This window comes from Microcaecilia unicolor, chromosome 9 (assembly GCF_901765095.1).
Source record: "Microcaecilia unicolor chromosome 9, aMicUni1.1, whole genome shotgun sequence".
Taxonomy (NCBI): Eukaryota; Metazoa; Chordata; class Amphibia; order Gymnophiona; family Siphonopidae; genus Microcaecilia; species Microcaecilia unicolor.
Genome location: NC_044039.1, coordinates 93,723,888 through 93,737,891, shown reverse-complemented (window position 1 = coordinate 93,737,891; position 14,004 = coordinate 93,723,888). Strand labels below are relative to the sequence as shown.

The window sequence follows — 14,004 nt, the reverse complement described above, 5'->3', positions numbered from 1 at the left end:
GCCTGGTGGAGCCCCTTCCTGGTGTGGACTTGACATTCCTGACCTCAGCTTGACCAGTGGCGGACCGGCCCACCCGAGAGCCACGAGGTGAGCCGAGCGGGGTCTGGGCATGGTGGTGAGCGTGACAGCTTTCCATTAATTTTCTCCATCAACTTCAGAATATGGCAGTGAGAACCTTATGTTTCACTCAAAGGCATGATCATGTCACCTCACTTCTGAAGCAACAGCATTTGTTACCCTCCAATTTCACGCCAAGTATAAAATTCTCACCATTGCCCATAAAGCACACTACACAGGATCGCCCTCTTATCTGGCATTACTTATCATTCAACACACTCCCCCCAAGAGTCCTCCATTCATTACATGACTGACAACTCTATGTCCCTCCTGTTCACACTGCTAATCTTGACTCTATTCATGAATGTGCATTCTTTTGTGTAGCGCTCCTTCTCTGGAACTCTATACCGTTGGACTTGTGAACTGAACGTCTTTTCTGAAATTCAGGGCAGCACTCAAAACCTTTTTGCTTAAGAAAGTTTTTGATGACTGATCACAGCAGTGATGCTGTGCGATCACAGACAGACTGCCTACTAGTTAACATATGGGCTCATTTTCGAAAGAGAAGGACATCCATCTTTCGACATAAATCGGAAGATGGATGTGCTTCTCCCAGGGACGTCCAAATCGATATAATCGAAACCCGATTTTGGACGTCTCCAACTGCAGTCCGTTGCAAGGACAGCCAAAGTTCAAGGGGGCGTATCAGAGGCATAGCGAAGGCGGGACTTGGGCGTGCCTAACAATTGGACGTCCTTGACCCATAATCGAAAAAAACAAGGACGTCCCTGATGAACACTTGGACATTTTCACCCAGATGTGTTTTTATTATGACTAAGGCACAAAATGTTGCCTGAAATGACCAGATGACCACCGGAAGGAATCGGGGATGACCTCCCGTTAATCCCCCAGTGGTCACTAACCCCCTCCCATCCTCAAAAACATCTTTAAAAATATGTCGTGCCAGCCTCTATGACAGCCTCAGATGTCATACTCAGGTCCATGACAGCACATGCAGGTCCCTGGAGCAGTTTTAGTGGGTGCAGTGCACTTCAGACAGGCGGACCGAACCCCCCCCCCCCCACACCTGTTAAGTTTGTGTAGGAAACAGCGAGCTCTCCAAAACCCACCACAAACCCACTGCACCCACATCTAGGTGCCCCCCTTCACCCATAAGGACTATGGTAGTGGTGTACAGTTGTGGGTAGTGGGTTTTGGGGGGGGGGAGTTGGGGGGCTCAGTACACAAGGTAAGGGAGCTAAGTACCTGGGAGCATTTTATGAAGTCCACTGCAGTGCCCCCTAGGGTGCCCGGTTGGTGTCCTGGCATGTCAGGGGGACCAGTGCATTACAAATGCCGGCTCCTCCCATGACCAAATGGCTTGCATTTGGCCGGTTTTGACATGGACGTCTTTGGTTTTGAAAATCGCCGAAAGTCAGAAACGTCCATGTCCAGGGATGTCCAAATCTAGGGATGGCCAAATTTAAGGCTTTGGACATCTCTGATGGTAGTTTCAAAATGAAAAATGGACGTCCATCTTGTTTCGCCGTTTTGCAAGGACGTCCAAATCGCAACTTGGACGTCCCTTTCAAAAATGCCCCTCATAGTAACATAGTAAGTGATGGCAGATGAAGACCTGAATGGTCCATCCAGTCTGCCCAACAGATTTAAATCAACAGTGAATGTGATATAGACTTGATCATGGTCTTTCTTTAGTGTTTCTGAGACATAGATCATAGAAGTCTGCCCGGCTCTGTCCTTATGTTCCAACTACTGGAGTTGCTGTCAAAGCCTGCTCCAACCTATCCAAATCCATCTTGTCATTTGTGGAACAAAGACCGTAAATGTCTGCCCGGCACTGTCCTCACGTTCCAAATTATTGGAATTTCCGTCAAAGCTCTCTCCAGCCCATCCTAAACTGGATTGCTATATGCGGGACTCAGACCATACAAGCCATACAGGCATGGGGAAACAACTGCTTGCCCTGGGATTGGTAGCATGGAATGTTGCCACAATTTGGGTTTCTGCCAGGTACATGTGACCTGGCTTGGCCACTGTTGGAAACAGGATACAGGGCTAGATGGATCATTGGCCAATGTAACGCCCATTTTTAAAAAAAGGTTCCAGGGGAGATCCGGGAAATTATAGACTGGTGAGTCTGACGTCGGTGCTGGGGAAAATGGTAGAGGCTATTATTAAAAACAAAATTACAGAGCACATCCGAGGACATGGATTACTGAGACCGAGTCAGCACGGCTTTTGTGTGGGGAAATCTTGCCTGACCAATTTACTTCAATTCTTTGAAGGAGTAAACAAATATGTGGACAAAGGGGAGCCGGTTGATATTGTGTATCTGGATTTTCAAAAGGCGTTTGACAAGGTACCTCATGAAAGGCTACAGAGGAAATTGGAGGGTCATGGGATAGGAGGAAAAGTCCTATTGTGGATTAAAAACTGGTTGAAGGATAGGAAACAGAGAGTGGGGTTAAATGGGCAGTATTCACAATGGAGAAGGGTAGTTAGTGGGGTTCCTCAGGGGTCTGTGTTAGGACCGCTGCTTTTTAATATATTTATAAATGATTTAGAGATGGGAGTAACTAGCGATGTAATTAAATTTGCTGATGGCACCAAGTTATTCAAAGTCGTGAACTCGCGACAGGATTGTGAAAAATTACAGAAGGACCTTACGAGACTGGGAGACTGGGCGGCTAAATGGCAGATGACGTTTAATGTGAGCAAGTGCAAGGTGATGCATGCAAGGTTCCACGTTAGGAGTTACGGACCAAGAAAGGGATCTGGGTGTTGTCGTCGTTAATACACTGAAACCTTCTGCTCAGTGTGCTGCTGCGGCTAGGAAAGCGAATAGAATGTTGGGTATTATTAGGAAAGGTACGGAAGACAGGTGTGAGTATGTTATAATGCCGTTGTTTTGCTCCATGGTTCGACCGCACCTTGAATATTGTGTTCAATTCTGGTCGCCGCATCTCAAGAAAGATATAGTAGAATTGGAAAAGGTGTAGCGAAGGGCAACTAAAATAATAGCAGGGATGGGACGACTTCCCTATGAAGAAAGACTAAGGAGGCTAGGGCTTTTCAGCTTGGAGAAGAGACAGCTGAGGGGAGGCATGATAGAGGTATATAAAATAATGAGTGGAGTGGAACAGGTGGATGTGAAGCGTCTGTTCACGCTTTCCAAAAATACTAGGACTATGGGGCATGCAATGAAACTACAGTGTAGTAAATTTAAAACAAATTGGAGAAAATGTTTCTTCACCTAACGCATAATTAAACTCAGGAATTCGTTGCCGGAGAACGTGGTGAAGGCGGTTAGCTTGGCAGAGTTTAAAAAGGGGTTAGACGGTTTCCTAAAGGACAAGTCCATAAACCACTACTAAATGGACTTGGGAAAAATCCGCAATTCCAGGAATAACATGTATAGAATGTTTGTACGTTTGGGAAGCTCGCCAGGTGCCCTTGGCCTGGATTGGCCGCTGTCATGGACAGGATGCTGGGCTCGATGGACCCTTGGTCTTTCCCCAGTGTGGCATTACTTATGTACTTATGTACAAATGCCAGCTGAAAATAATGGGCCTTCAGTAATGCCTTGAATCTAAACAAGGATTCTTCAGCACAAAAATTCTTTGGTAACCAGTTCTTTAACAATGGAGCCAAAAAAAGAAGGGACTGTATCTGGTAGTATCCAGCCATGCAAGAGCTGGAGAGGGAAGTACAATACGATTTTCATGCAGAAGACGTAATGTATGTGAAGGCTGATAAAGGATAACAAGCGAGGAGAAATAGCCAAGCACAATAAGTTAACAAAAATTTTAAATTGATAGCAATATATTATCGGCAACTAATATAAACAGGCTAGCAAAGCGCTCACCCAATCAAAGGGGCTCCCACGAAACAAAAAAACATGCAGCGGAATTTTGTAATTTCTGTAGGCATTTGAGCCTCTAATTTGGGAATACTGCATAAATAACATTACAATAATTATCTTATAATAAAGCATGGAGCAACACATGTAAAGTATCAAAAGAGAAATAATAATGAGCAGCAGGCAATTGTCTTAATGTCAAAAAAACTCGCCTTAACCACACTTGACATATGTTGGGCAAAAGATAACTCAGAATCAATAATCACACTTAGACATCTAAATGAAGTAATTGGTGTTATATTTGAGTCAAATAAATGAAGATTCAAAGAGGGGTGTTCTGGACTGCCTGTTAGCCAACATGCAGTTGACTTGGTGCAATTCAGAAAATGACTCTGAAGCCAAGTTGCAATCAAATTCAAACAGTGCTGGAGGAGGGCAACATCTGGAGCCTGTAAGATGTCTTCTGCATAAAAATAAAACCGAATACCTTGGTCCTGAGTGACAATACCTCCATTTTGTTCCAGTTCACTTTATAGCCAGATAATGTAAGAATATAAGAATAGCCATACTGGTTCATACCAATGGTCCATCTACCCAGTATCCTGTTTCCAATAGTGGCCAATGCAGGTCACAAGTACTTGGCAGAAACCCAAATAATATTAACATTCCATGCTACCAATTCCAGGACAGGCAGTGACTTTCCCATATCTGTCTCAATAGCAGACTATGGACTTTTCCTCCAGGAATTTGTCCAAACCTTTTTTAAACCCAGGTATGCTAACCGCTGTTACCACATTCTCTGGCAACTAGTTCCAGAGCTTAACTATTTGAGTGAAAAATATTTCCACTTATTGTTTTAAAAGTATTTCCATGTAACTTCATTGAGTGTCCCCCTAGTCTTTGTACTTTTTGAAAGAGTGAAAAATTGATTCACTTCTATTTTCTACACTACTTAGTACTTTGTAGACCTCAAGCATATGTCCCCTCAGCTGTCTCTTTTCCAAGCTGAAGAGCCCTAACCTCTGTAGCCTTTCTTTCCTCATATGAGAGGAGTTCTTTTCCCTTTGTCAGTTTGGCTACAATTCTTTGAACTTTTTCTAATTCTGCTATATCTTTTTTGAGATATGGCGACTAGAGCTAAACACAATATTCAAGGTGAGGTTGCACCATGGAGTGATACAGAGGCATTATAGTAATCCAGGTCTTATTTACCATCCCTTTCTTAATAGTTGCCGGTATCCAGTTTGCTTTTTGGCTGCCGCCACACAATGGGCAGAAGATTTCAGCGTATTTTCTACACTGACACCTCTTTTTCTTGGGTGCTGACCCCCAAGATGGATCTTATGATTTGGATTATTTGACTTTTTTTTCCCTTGGGTTATGCTCCTCTCGCCCTCTGGTGGCCAGAAACGGTGGCTGCCATAGACTTTCCAGACTCTTTTTATTCCGGTCCAGATATTTTAGCCTTCCAGTCTTGGGTGGAAGTTTGGCAGCTAGCCTCACCCGTAGTTGCCTTGTGATTGCTGCAGCTGAGCTCAGCTGTGAGGAGCTTATTAGCCACCTGGGAACTTGCTGCTTTTGCCTTTGCAACGTTTTGCTTTAGGTCCAGGTTAGTGTTGATGCAGTGTGCACTTTTGACTTATGTGTTTAGCTTCCCTGCTTTTTCCTTGTGGCTCCCCTGCTTTCCCTTTTGGTACTGTTAGAAGTACTTCTGGTTTTGGTGCTGTTAGAAGCACTTCTGTTAGTGGAGTGCTTAGGAGCACTCCTGATTAATTTAGTGCTTAGGAGCATTGCTGTTAGTGGAGTGCTTAGGAGCACTTTTGTTAGTTTAGTGCTGTGGAGCACTGCTGTAGCTTGGTGCTTAGGAGCATTGTTGTTAGTTTAGTGCTGTGGAGCACTGCTGTAGCTTGGTGCTTAGGAGCATCTTTGTTAGTTTATGTGTTTAGCTTCCCTACTTTCTCCTTGTGGCTCACCTGCTTCCCCTTTGTTAGTTTAGTGCTGTGGAGCACAGCTGTAGCTTGGTGCTTAGGAACACCCCTGTTAGTTTAGTGCTTAGGAGTACTTCTGTTAGTATAGTACTTAGGAGCACTTCTGTTAGTTTGGTGCTTAGGAATGCTTTTGTTAGTTTGGTGCCTAGGAGCACCCCTGTTAGTTTAGTGCTTAGGAGTACTTCTGTTAGTGGACTGCTTAGGACAGGGCCGTGCCAACACGGTAAGCGGGGTAAGCACCGCAGGGGGGCGCCGTCCTCTGGGGGGCACCACCGCACCATGCTTACCTCGCCCTCCTGCTCCCATGTCCCAACTGCCCGCCCTCTTCTCCCCACCAAGATCCATTTCCTTTTTTTTCCTTTTAAATTTACCTCTGTGGCAGCGCAGCATCAATGAAGGAGGCGGCATATGACGTCAGAAGAAGGCGGGACACTGAGCGAAGGGAAGGCTAGAGACGTCGGGACTGGGAGCACCGCCTCCTTCACTGACGCTGCGCTGCCACGGAGGTAAATTTAAAAGAAAATTTGTTCACTAGCTGAGAAATGATCGGAGTTTCTGTTGGCAGTTGGAGTGAGAGAGTCTTACGAAATGACCTTTCAGGAGATTCTGTTTATTTCGGCGCCGAGACCGGAGCGTTGTGTGATCTCAGAGAGACTCTGCCTCTGCTCTGACCCCTTGGCCACCGTGAGCCTGCAATAATTTGCAAACAATTAGGGGGAGAAAAGGGGGGGCGGGGGACTGACGTGCAAGACTTTACAGAACTCAGCTGGCCTGTCAGAGGCATCAAAAACCTTTTCTGTTCTGATTATTACTGTTTGAACTTTTTTTTTTTAATCTCCTGCTCTTCTCCCAAAGAATCGGAGTTGCAAAACCAAAAATCATAGCATGCAATGAAGTTAACAAAAGTATCATAAAGTACAAGACAAAGAAACAAAAGTTGCTGGCCCGGCAAAATCATTTTCACAGGGGGGAGGGCAACTGATGGTCTGCAGGGGGGCGCCAGAGACCCTAGGCATGGCCCTGGCTTAGGAACACTTCTGAGTTGCTGGGTTTCCCTGCCTTTCCTTTTGGTGCTTGGGAGCACTTACGTCTTGTCTTGGCCCTGTGTTCCTGGTTTGTGCAAGCTTGCGTGGTATTCCAGGGTCTGAGGTGGTCCCTCAGTCCTAGTCTCATTCCTGGTCCTGGTACTGTCAAGCTTGTTCTAGTATCCCAGCCCCTGTGTTGTCCTGTATCCGGTAAGTCCTGCCAGCCATTTGAACCCAGGGGCTCAACTCCTGGGGGACAGTGGCTAAGTGCAGGTGAAGCAGTGCGGACCAGTTTGGTGTACTCCAGTCCAGTGTATTCCGGTCCAGTGTGTCCCAGCCCGGTGTGTTCCAGTCCAATGTGGACCAGTCCGGTGTCCTCCAGTCCAGGGGGTTCCAGTCCGTGTGTTCCGGCTCGCTGGACGGCACCTGCAGTCCTTGCCTGTGCCGATGTGCTAGCCCAGTGTTGGTTGGTGGGTTTTGCCTGCTGCTGTCGCTCCTCGTCAGCAGCCCAAGGGCTCACGTTTGCTCCCCGCGGGCTCTGAACCTGAGAACCTGACATTCCCAATGTGCATCACTTTGCATTTGTCCACATTAAATTTCATCTGCCATTTGGTCGCCCAGTCTTCCAATATCCTAAGGTCTTCCTGCAATTTTTCACAGTCTGTATGTGTTTTTACAACCTTGAATAGTTTTGTGTCATCTGCAAATTTAATCACCTCACTTGTTCCGATTTCTAGATCATTCATACATGTTAAATAGCATGGTCCCAATCCCAGTACAGATCTCTGGGACACTCCACTTTTCACCCTTCTCCATTGAGAGAAACGGCCATTTAACCCTACCCTCTGTTTTCTGTCCAATAACCAATTCCTAATCCACAACAGAACATTGCCACCTATCCTATGGGTCTTTAATTTTCTCAGGAGTCTCTCATGAGGAACTTTGTTAAAAGAATTCTTAAAATCTAGTTACACTACATCAACCAGCTCAACTTTATCGACATGTTTATTCACGCCTTCAAAGATACGAAGCAAATTGGTGAGGCAAGACATCCCTTGGCTGAATCCATGCTGGCTCTGTCCCATTAAACCATGTTTATTTATGTGTTCCATAATTTTATTCTTTTGCCTGGCAGTGACTTCAGGCTTACTGATCTGTAAGTTCCTGGTATGTCCCTACTATTTTATAGAAAAAATGGTCAAGTCCTCCAATAGTATTGGGATGGAATTAATAGTAGTTATTAAAATGTCATCTGCATATGGAGACAGTTTCTGTTCTATAAAACCCAGAGAAACCCTCTGATTCGTTATCTGTCCTAATAGCAATGGCCAATGGTTTGCAATGCCAGATTGAACTGTAAGGGTGACCAGAGACAGCCTTGTTGGGTTCCTCGTGTTCAGAAGCAGCAGAACACATTTTTGTTTGGAGGGGCCAAACAAACCACTGTCTTTCCTTGCTCCCAAGTATCTCTAATTGCTGATTCTGTAGTGGGTAAAATATTGGGAAGGCTGAAGTAGCGTACTGATATCCAATAACTTCCTTTTGCCAATTATTCATACAGCAAACTGAATTCAATCTTCTTTACCAACTTTTAATCAGCCATGAACTTAAAAGCACCTTCAATCTCAGACTTATTTTGCTCTTAAAGCAGACACTCCCTTGGCCACTCCCAAAGCGCTTTTAAGTTCATGGCTGATTTGTAGGATTCCTACCTGCCATAAAACCAGTCTGGTCCTTATGGATTAATTTACCTAAAAAAAAGTTTTGTAGCCAACGTGCTAACACCTTAGCAAGATTTTTGCATCTATACCGATCAAGTGCATATATTGGGATCTGTCCTAGGTTGTTCTAGCACCATTATGGAAACTTCAACAAAGGATCCTATGACTTCTCCAGATTTTAATAATTCCTGATAAAACTCAGATGGGCTGGTTGCAAGTGGTTCTTGAAAAGCCTGGTAGAATTTTATTGAAAAACCATCAGGAAGGGCCTTCTAGGATCCTAGTCTCTTGAAGGCTCCCTGAAGCCCTTCTAGTTATACCTCTAATGTGTGCACTATTGTTGGACATATAGCTTTGCAAGCGTGTGGTTTAGGGGTACTCCATTATCTTCTGTTTCTACACACCTCCTGCCACATGTACCATAGCACTGCTGCCACCACCAGATAATTAAGCTCAGTCTTTCACCTCCTTTGTACCTCATTGACTTCATGTTTTATGTTGTTGATTTGATTTTATGCTCTTGTCTTGATGTTTTAAGTTATTCATTTTATGAGGTCTGGAGGCTTATTCAAAGTGCATAGACTTACAAAGTTACATAGGCAACTAAGGGGCTCATTTTCAAAAGAGAAAAATGTCCAAAACGTTGCATAAATCAGCATTTTGACTTTTTTTGTCACAAAAAGTTCAATTTGGTGTTTTCAAAACCAATTTTTAGACATTTTTCTGTGAAGTCCATCAAAGGTGTTTTCAAATCAGAAGGGGGCGTTAAGGGTGGGATCTGGGCATTCCTAACACTTGCACGTTTTTCTGCCATAATAGAACAAAACAAAAATGAATAAATCACAAAAAAGTGCCCGACCAGATGACCACTGGAGGGAATAAAGGAATGACACCCCCTTACTCCTTCAGTGGTCACTGCCCCCTTCCCACCTCGCAAAGATGTAAATGAAACAGTACATACCAGCCTCTATGACAGCTTCAGATGTTATGGCTAGTCTGATTAGAGCAGCAAGTAGGTCCCTGGAATAGCCTAGTGGTCGGTGCAGTGCACTGTAGAGAAGGTGACCGAGGCTATAATCCACTCTAACTATTACACGTGATGGAAAGTTTCAGCCCCCCCAAAATCTACTGTACCCACATATAGGTGACTCCTGCAGCCATAAGGGCTATTGTAGTGGTGTATAGTTGGGTACAGTAGGTTTTTCATGGGTTTTGAAGGGCTTACCATAAAATAAAAGGAGATAATGGTGAGATGTGTACCTGGGACCTTTTATGTGAAGTCCATTGGTTCCCCTAGGGTGCCCCACTTCTCTGTTGGGATGCCTGTATGGCCAGTCTACTAGAAAAGCTGGCATCTCCTACCTCCCAATGGCTTGATTTTTTGTGTTTTTCACTTGGATATTTTTGTTTTGAAAATGGTCCAAAAAGATAGATGCACTAAGCACAACACCGTCTAGAAAAATGGCCATGTTTAAAGAAAAAAGGTAGACATTTTTCTGGTTTGAAAATAGTCATTTTCACTACTTGATTTCTGGACGTTTTCAAAACGTCCAACGCTGGATTTATATGTTGGTATTATAATTAATTTGCCTGTGCATTTGTTGCTAGGGCCTCAATGCACAAACTTACTGGGGTAGCAACTTGTGATTTTGACCAGTTGTAGCTAGTTTAGCATACACAGCAAGTAATACACAAAGGGGTTCTGTAAGCCCTTTTCCTTTCACCGTAGCAGCCAGCGTTAATCATATGCTAAGATATTACAATGAGCTAATTAAGATGTAAATGTGCATTCTGAGGGATGCACAGCCATTTCTGAGCGATGCACAGAAAGGCCCGCTTACCTTTACCAAAAATGTTTTACGGGAGGTCTGGAGCAGCCATGGCATGACTATAGCTTCACGAAGGAGCAGTCTGCTGTGTTTGCATGTGTGTGTTTGTGTACGTGTCCTGCATGTAACAGTATTGTGAGGAAGTTGTGGAACAAAGAAAAGCTGCAGCATCTATATTGTGGCGCACATCCACGGTATCCACAGAAGTCCATGCAGCTCATTTGCATGCAATTTGTTTTGAGAATCACTTGCTATTTCCACCACAATAAATTTTACTGTGGTGGAAATAGTGAATGGTTCTTTCCGGGGACTTTTGTGCATCGGGCCCTGAGTGTCTACTAATGGAGATTATGACTTGCTGTACAAACAAACATGATGCAGAATAAAAGTCTTATTCTATTCTAGTTTAAATAGTTTTATGCAACCCAGTTAAGTTTTATCCTCAGAATTATCCAGAGAAAAGGCCAGATGTACCGTGAAAGTTTGCTTGAGTTGGAAGAATGCTAAACACATTTGGCCCTTATTTATGTATAGGTGTGTGCTGATGTCTTCTTTATCTGGTTTAATGTACATAAGAGGGTGAATTCTATATATGGCGCCTAAAAAAATCGGTGCTGAAAAAAGTGCTATTCTATAAGCCACGCTTTAAGTTAGGCATGGTTTATAGAATACCACTTATGCGCAGAATTTGTGCCTAAATCTAGGTGTGTCCATTTGCACCAATGAAAACATGGTACAAATGCCGGTACCTAAATTTAGGAGCATTGCCCCAATTGTACATGTAATGAATCCATGCTCATGCTGTGCCCGGAACTGCCCATGACCCTCCCATCGCCGCATCTCTTTTTCTGGGACATAGGATGTACGCACCTAAATTTTACCTAATTGATTTCAATTAGCACCAATAATTGCTTGTTAAAAAGTCAACTATTAGCACTAATTGGCTTATTAAGCAATTAAGTTGCATGCACAAATCGGCTACAAACGCTGATTTGGGAAGATGGCCTTGATGTTATTTTGAGTGCAAGCTAAATAGGGTTAACATCAGTGGTGTGCTGGAGCTGGCTCGCACTGGCTCGCATGAGCCGGTTGTTCAATTTTACTGATTTTTGTGAGCCGATTGTTGATGGAGTCAGACAGCGAGCACACAAACATCTGGGGTTTTTTTTCTCCTCCTCTCTCCCTCCTCCCCCAGCCCCCACCCGCCCATGAACCCCCAGCATATCTCAGCTTCCTACCTCATCATGTCATCCCTTAGGTTCATCATCCTCCCTTCACCACTGCCTGACCAACCTGGAGCCTTTTCTCTGCCAGATCCCATCCACGCTTAAGCAGGAAGTTGCATCAGTGGGGCAGTACTTGACAGAGACAAGGCTCCAGGTTGACCAAGCAGCGTGTTACCATTAGAACTGCTGGAAGAGTAAGGTTTGAAGAATGGCCAGAGAGGGAATGGAAGCTGAGAGAGGTAGGACTTGCAGAGGAGCGAGAGGGAGATGATGCTGGGTTTGGATGAGGACAGAGACAGCATGAAGTAAAAAAAAAAGTTGAAGCTATTTAGGTTAGTCTGTTTCCCTTTCCCGCGCAGCAGTCTTCGCCGTTAAAACCAAAACAAAATCAAACAAGCTTATGAGCTGCTGCATCTACATTGTCGTTCTTTATTGTTGGTAGCATTTTAATTTAATCTCACTTATATTTTCAAACATGCCAGCTTGTGCAGCATACGGATGTACATAGAGGTAGTAGTAGTTTCTTATAAATCGTACTCAGTGTATCATTTGGAGGGGCTGGTTATAGGGACACCCTCTTGCATGTGTTATATTTGTGTAGAGATTTTTTTCTCTTGGTAAAGGGCCACTAAAACAGATATTATGTTATAAGAATCGGGTGCTGCATCCATGTTGTCGTTCTTTATTGTTGGTAGCATTTCAATTCAATCTGGCTTATATTTTTAAGCATGGCAGCTTTTGCAGCATACAGATGTACACAGAGGTCAGAGGAAGTATAGTAATATCATTTAGAGGGGCTGGTTATAGGGACACCCTAGCATGTATTATATTTGTGCAGAGATCTTTTTTCTTCTGGTAAAGGGCCATTAAAACAGATGTCATATTATAAGGATCAGGTGCTCAACATTCAGAGTTTCTATCTATCTATTTATTTATTTAGTTACTTATTTATGCGATTTAACCCTGTTACTGGTGCAGAGATTTCTTTTTCTCCTGGTAATGGACTTCTAAATCAGACATCATGTTATGGGAATCAGGTTCTCAACGTTCAGAGTTTCTATCTATCTATTTATTTACTTATTTATGTCATTTTATCCCACATTAAACATGAATTAGATTGGAACCTGGGAGCATTAAAAAAAATTCCCGTAGAGAGTAATGCATGAACCCCCCCCCCCCAGCTCTCTCCCTGGGTATAGCCAGCTCTACAATTTGAGGGGGGGGGGGGGGGGGGGCGCAGAGGTGGACCAGGGAGAGAGCCTGTTAAAAATTTACCAGCACACCACTGGTTAACATACATGCTAACATTTCTCGGCTATCAAACTATATTAATGAACATGTACACGCAAGTGTGAACTTTGAAGAATATTAAAAAACAAAACAGCACAACTTGGAAGTTCTGGATGATTTGAAAGCCATTGGAATTGAAAGAATCACTTCTACCTCCTCTGATAGAGCATTCTCAGAATTTTGTAATTTTGCTCGTTTTTCCTTTTTCTTAAGGCTTTCGACAAAGAGGAATTTCTACTATGTATTCATAAGCTGGTGGAACTGGAGAAGGAGTGGGTGCCTTATTCTACATCTGCCAGTCTGTATATCCGCCCCACTTTCATTGGGATGGAGGTGAGTGAACCTTTTGTCTTGCATCATGCTATTTGTAGACTTTGTTCCAGTTTTTCATCACCCTTCATTATTAAGGTGATAATTTTACACACAGAGATCAATGCTTATATAATTGCATGGGAATATATACATATAAAAGTATGTGCTACAGATTCATAGTGTGTACTGTTACATGGTATATAAGTAGGTATTCTCTGGGCAGAGTTGGGTGAACTTGAGATACGCATGCATCCTCACAAACTTAGGTGGTCAAATTACTCCTGTTTTGGAGCAGATATAGCTTTGTGCAGGGCTACTGAGAGACTGAGCCGAGGCAAGGTCACTGGTGCCCCCCCCAAGGATCATCATCATGGTGGCCCCCCCCAGGATCATCGTTGCCACCGCTGCCCCACCCTGCCCGATCGCTGCTGCTGCCCGCCCTAAGTACCTTGGCTGGCGGAGATCCCAAAGCCCCGCCAGCAGAAGAGTTTGTCCCTCTAGTGCTGTTCTTCTTCCTTCTGCTGTGTGGCCTTCCCCTGCGGCTGCTTTTTCTCTCAGGTCGCACATGTGCAGCCTGAGGGGAAAAGCAGCCACAGAGGAAGGTAAAGCGGCAGACTGTGAAAAGCAGCCTGTTGTGTCTTTTCCTCTAGGTCCTCCCCAGCTTCCAAGGGTGGCC

The 14,004-nt window shown here is 44.1% G+C and overlaps 1 protein-coding gene across 2 annotated transcripts in view; it reads left to right on the top strand.

Moving 5' to 3' along the window:
• The window catches only part of BCAT1 (branched chain amino acid transaminase 1), a 119,106-nt gene that overhangs the window by 59,222 nt on the left and 45,880 nt on the right, over positions 1 to 14,004 (top strand). For both annotated transcript variants that reach the window (XM_030213861.1, XM_030213859.1), the window contains exon 5: positions 13,230 to 13,349. In XM_030213861.1, coding sequence (XP_030069721.1) covers positions 13,230 to 13,349 — 120 coding nt within the window. The remainder of the gene's footprint in view (positions 1 to 13,229; positions 13,350 to 14,004) is intronic.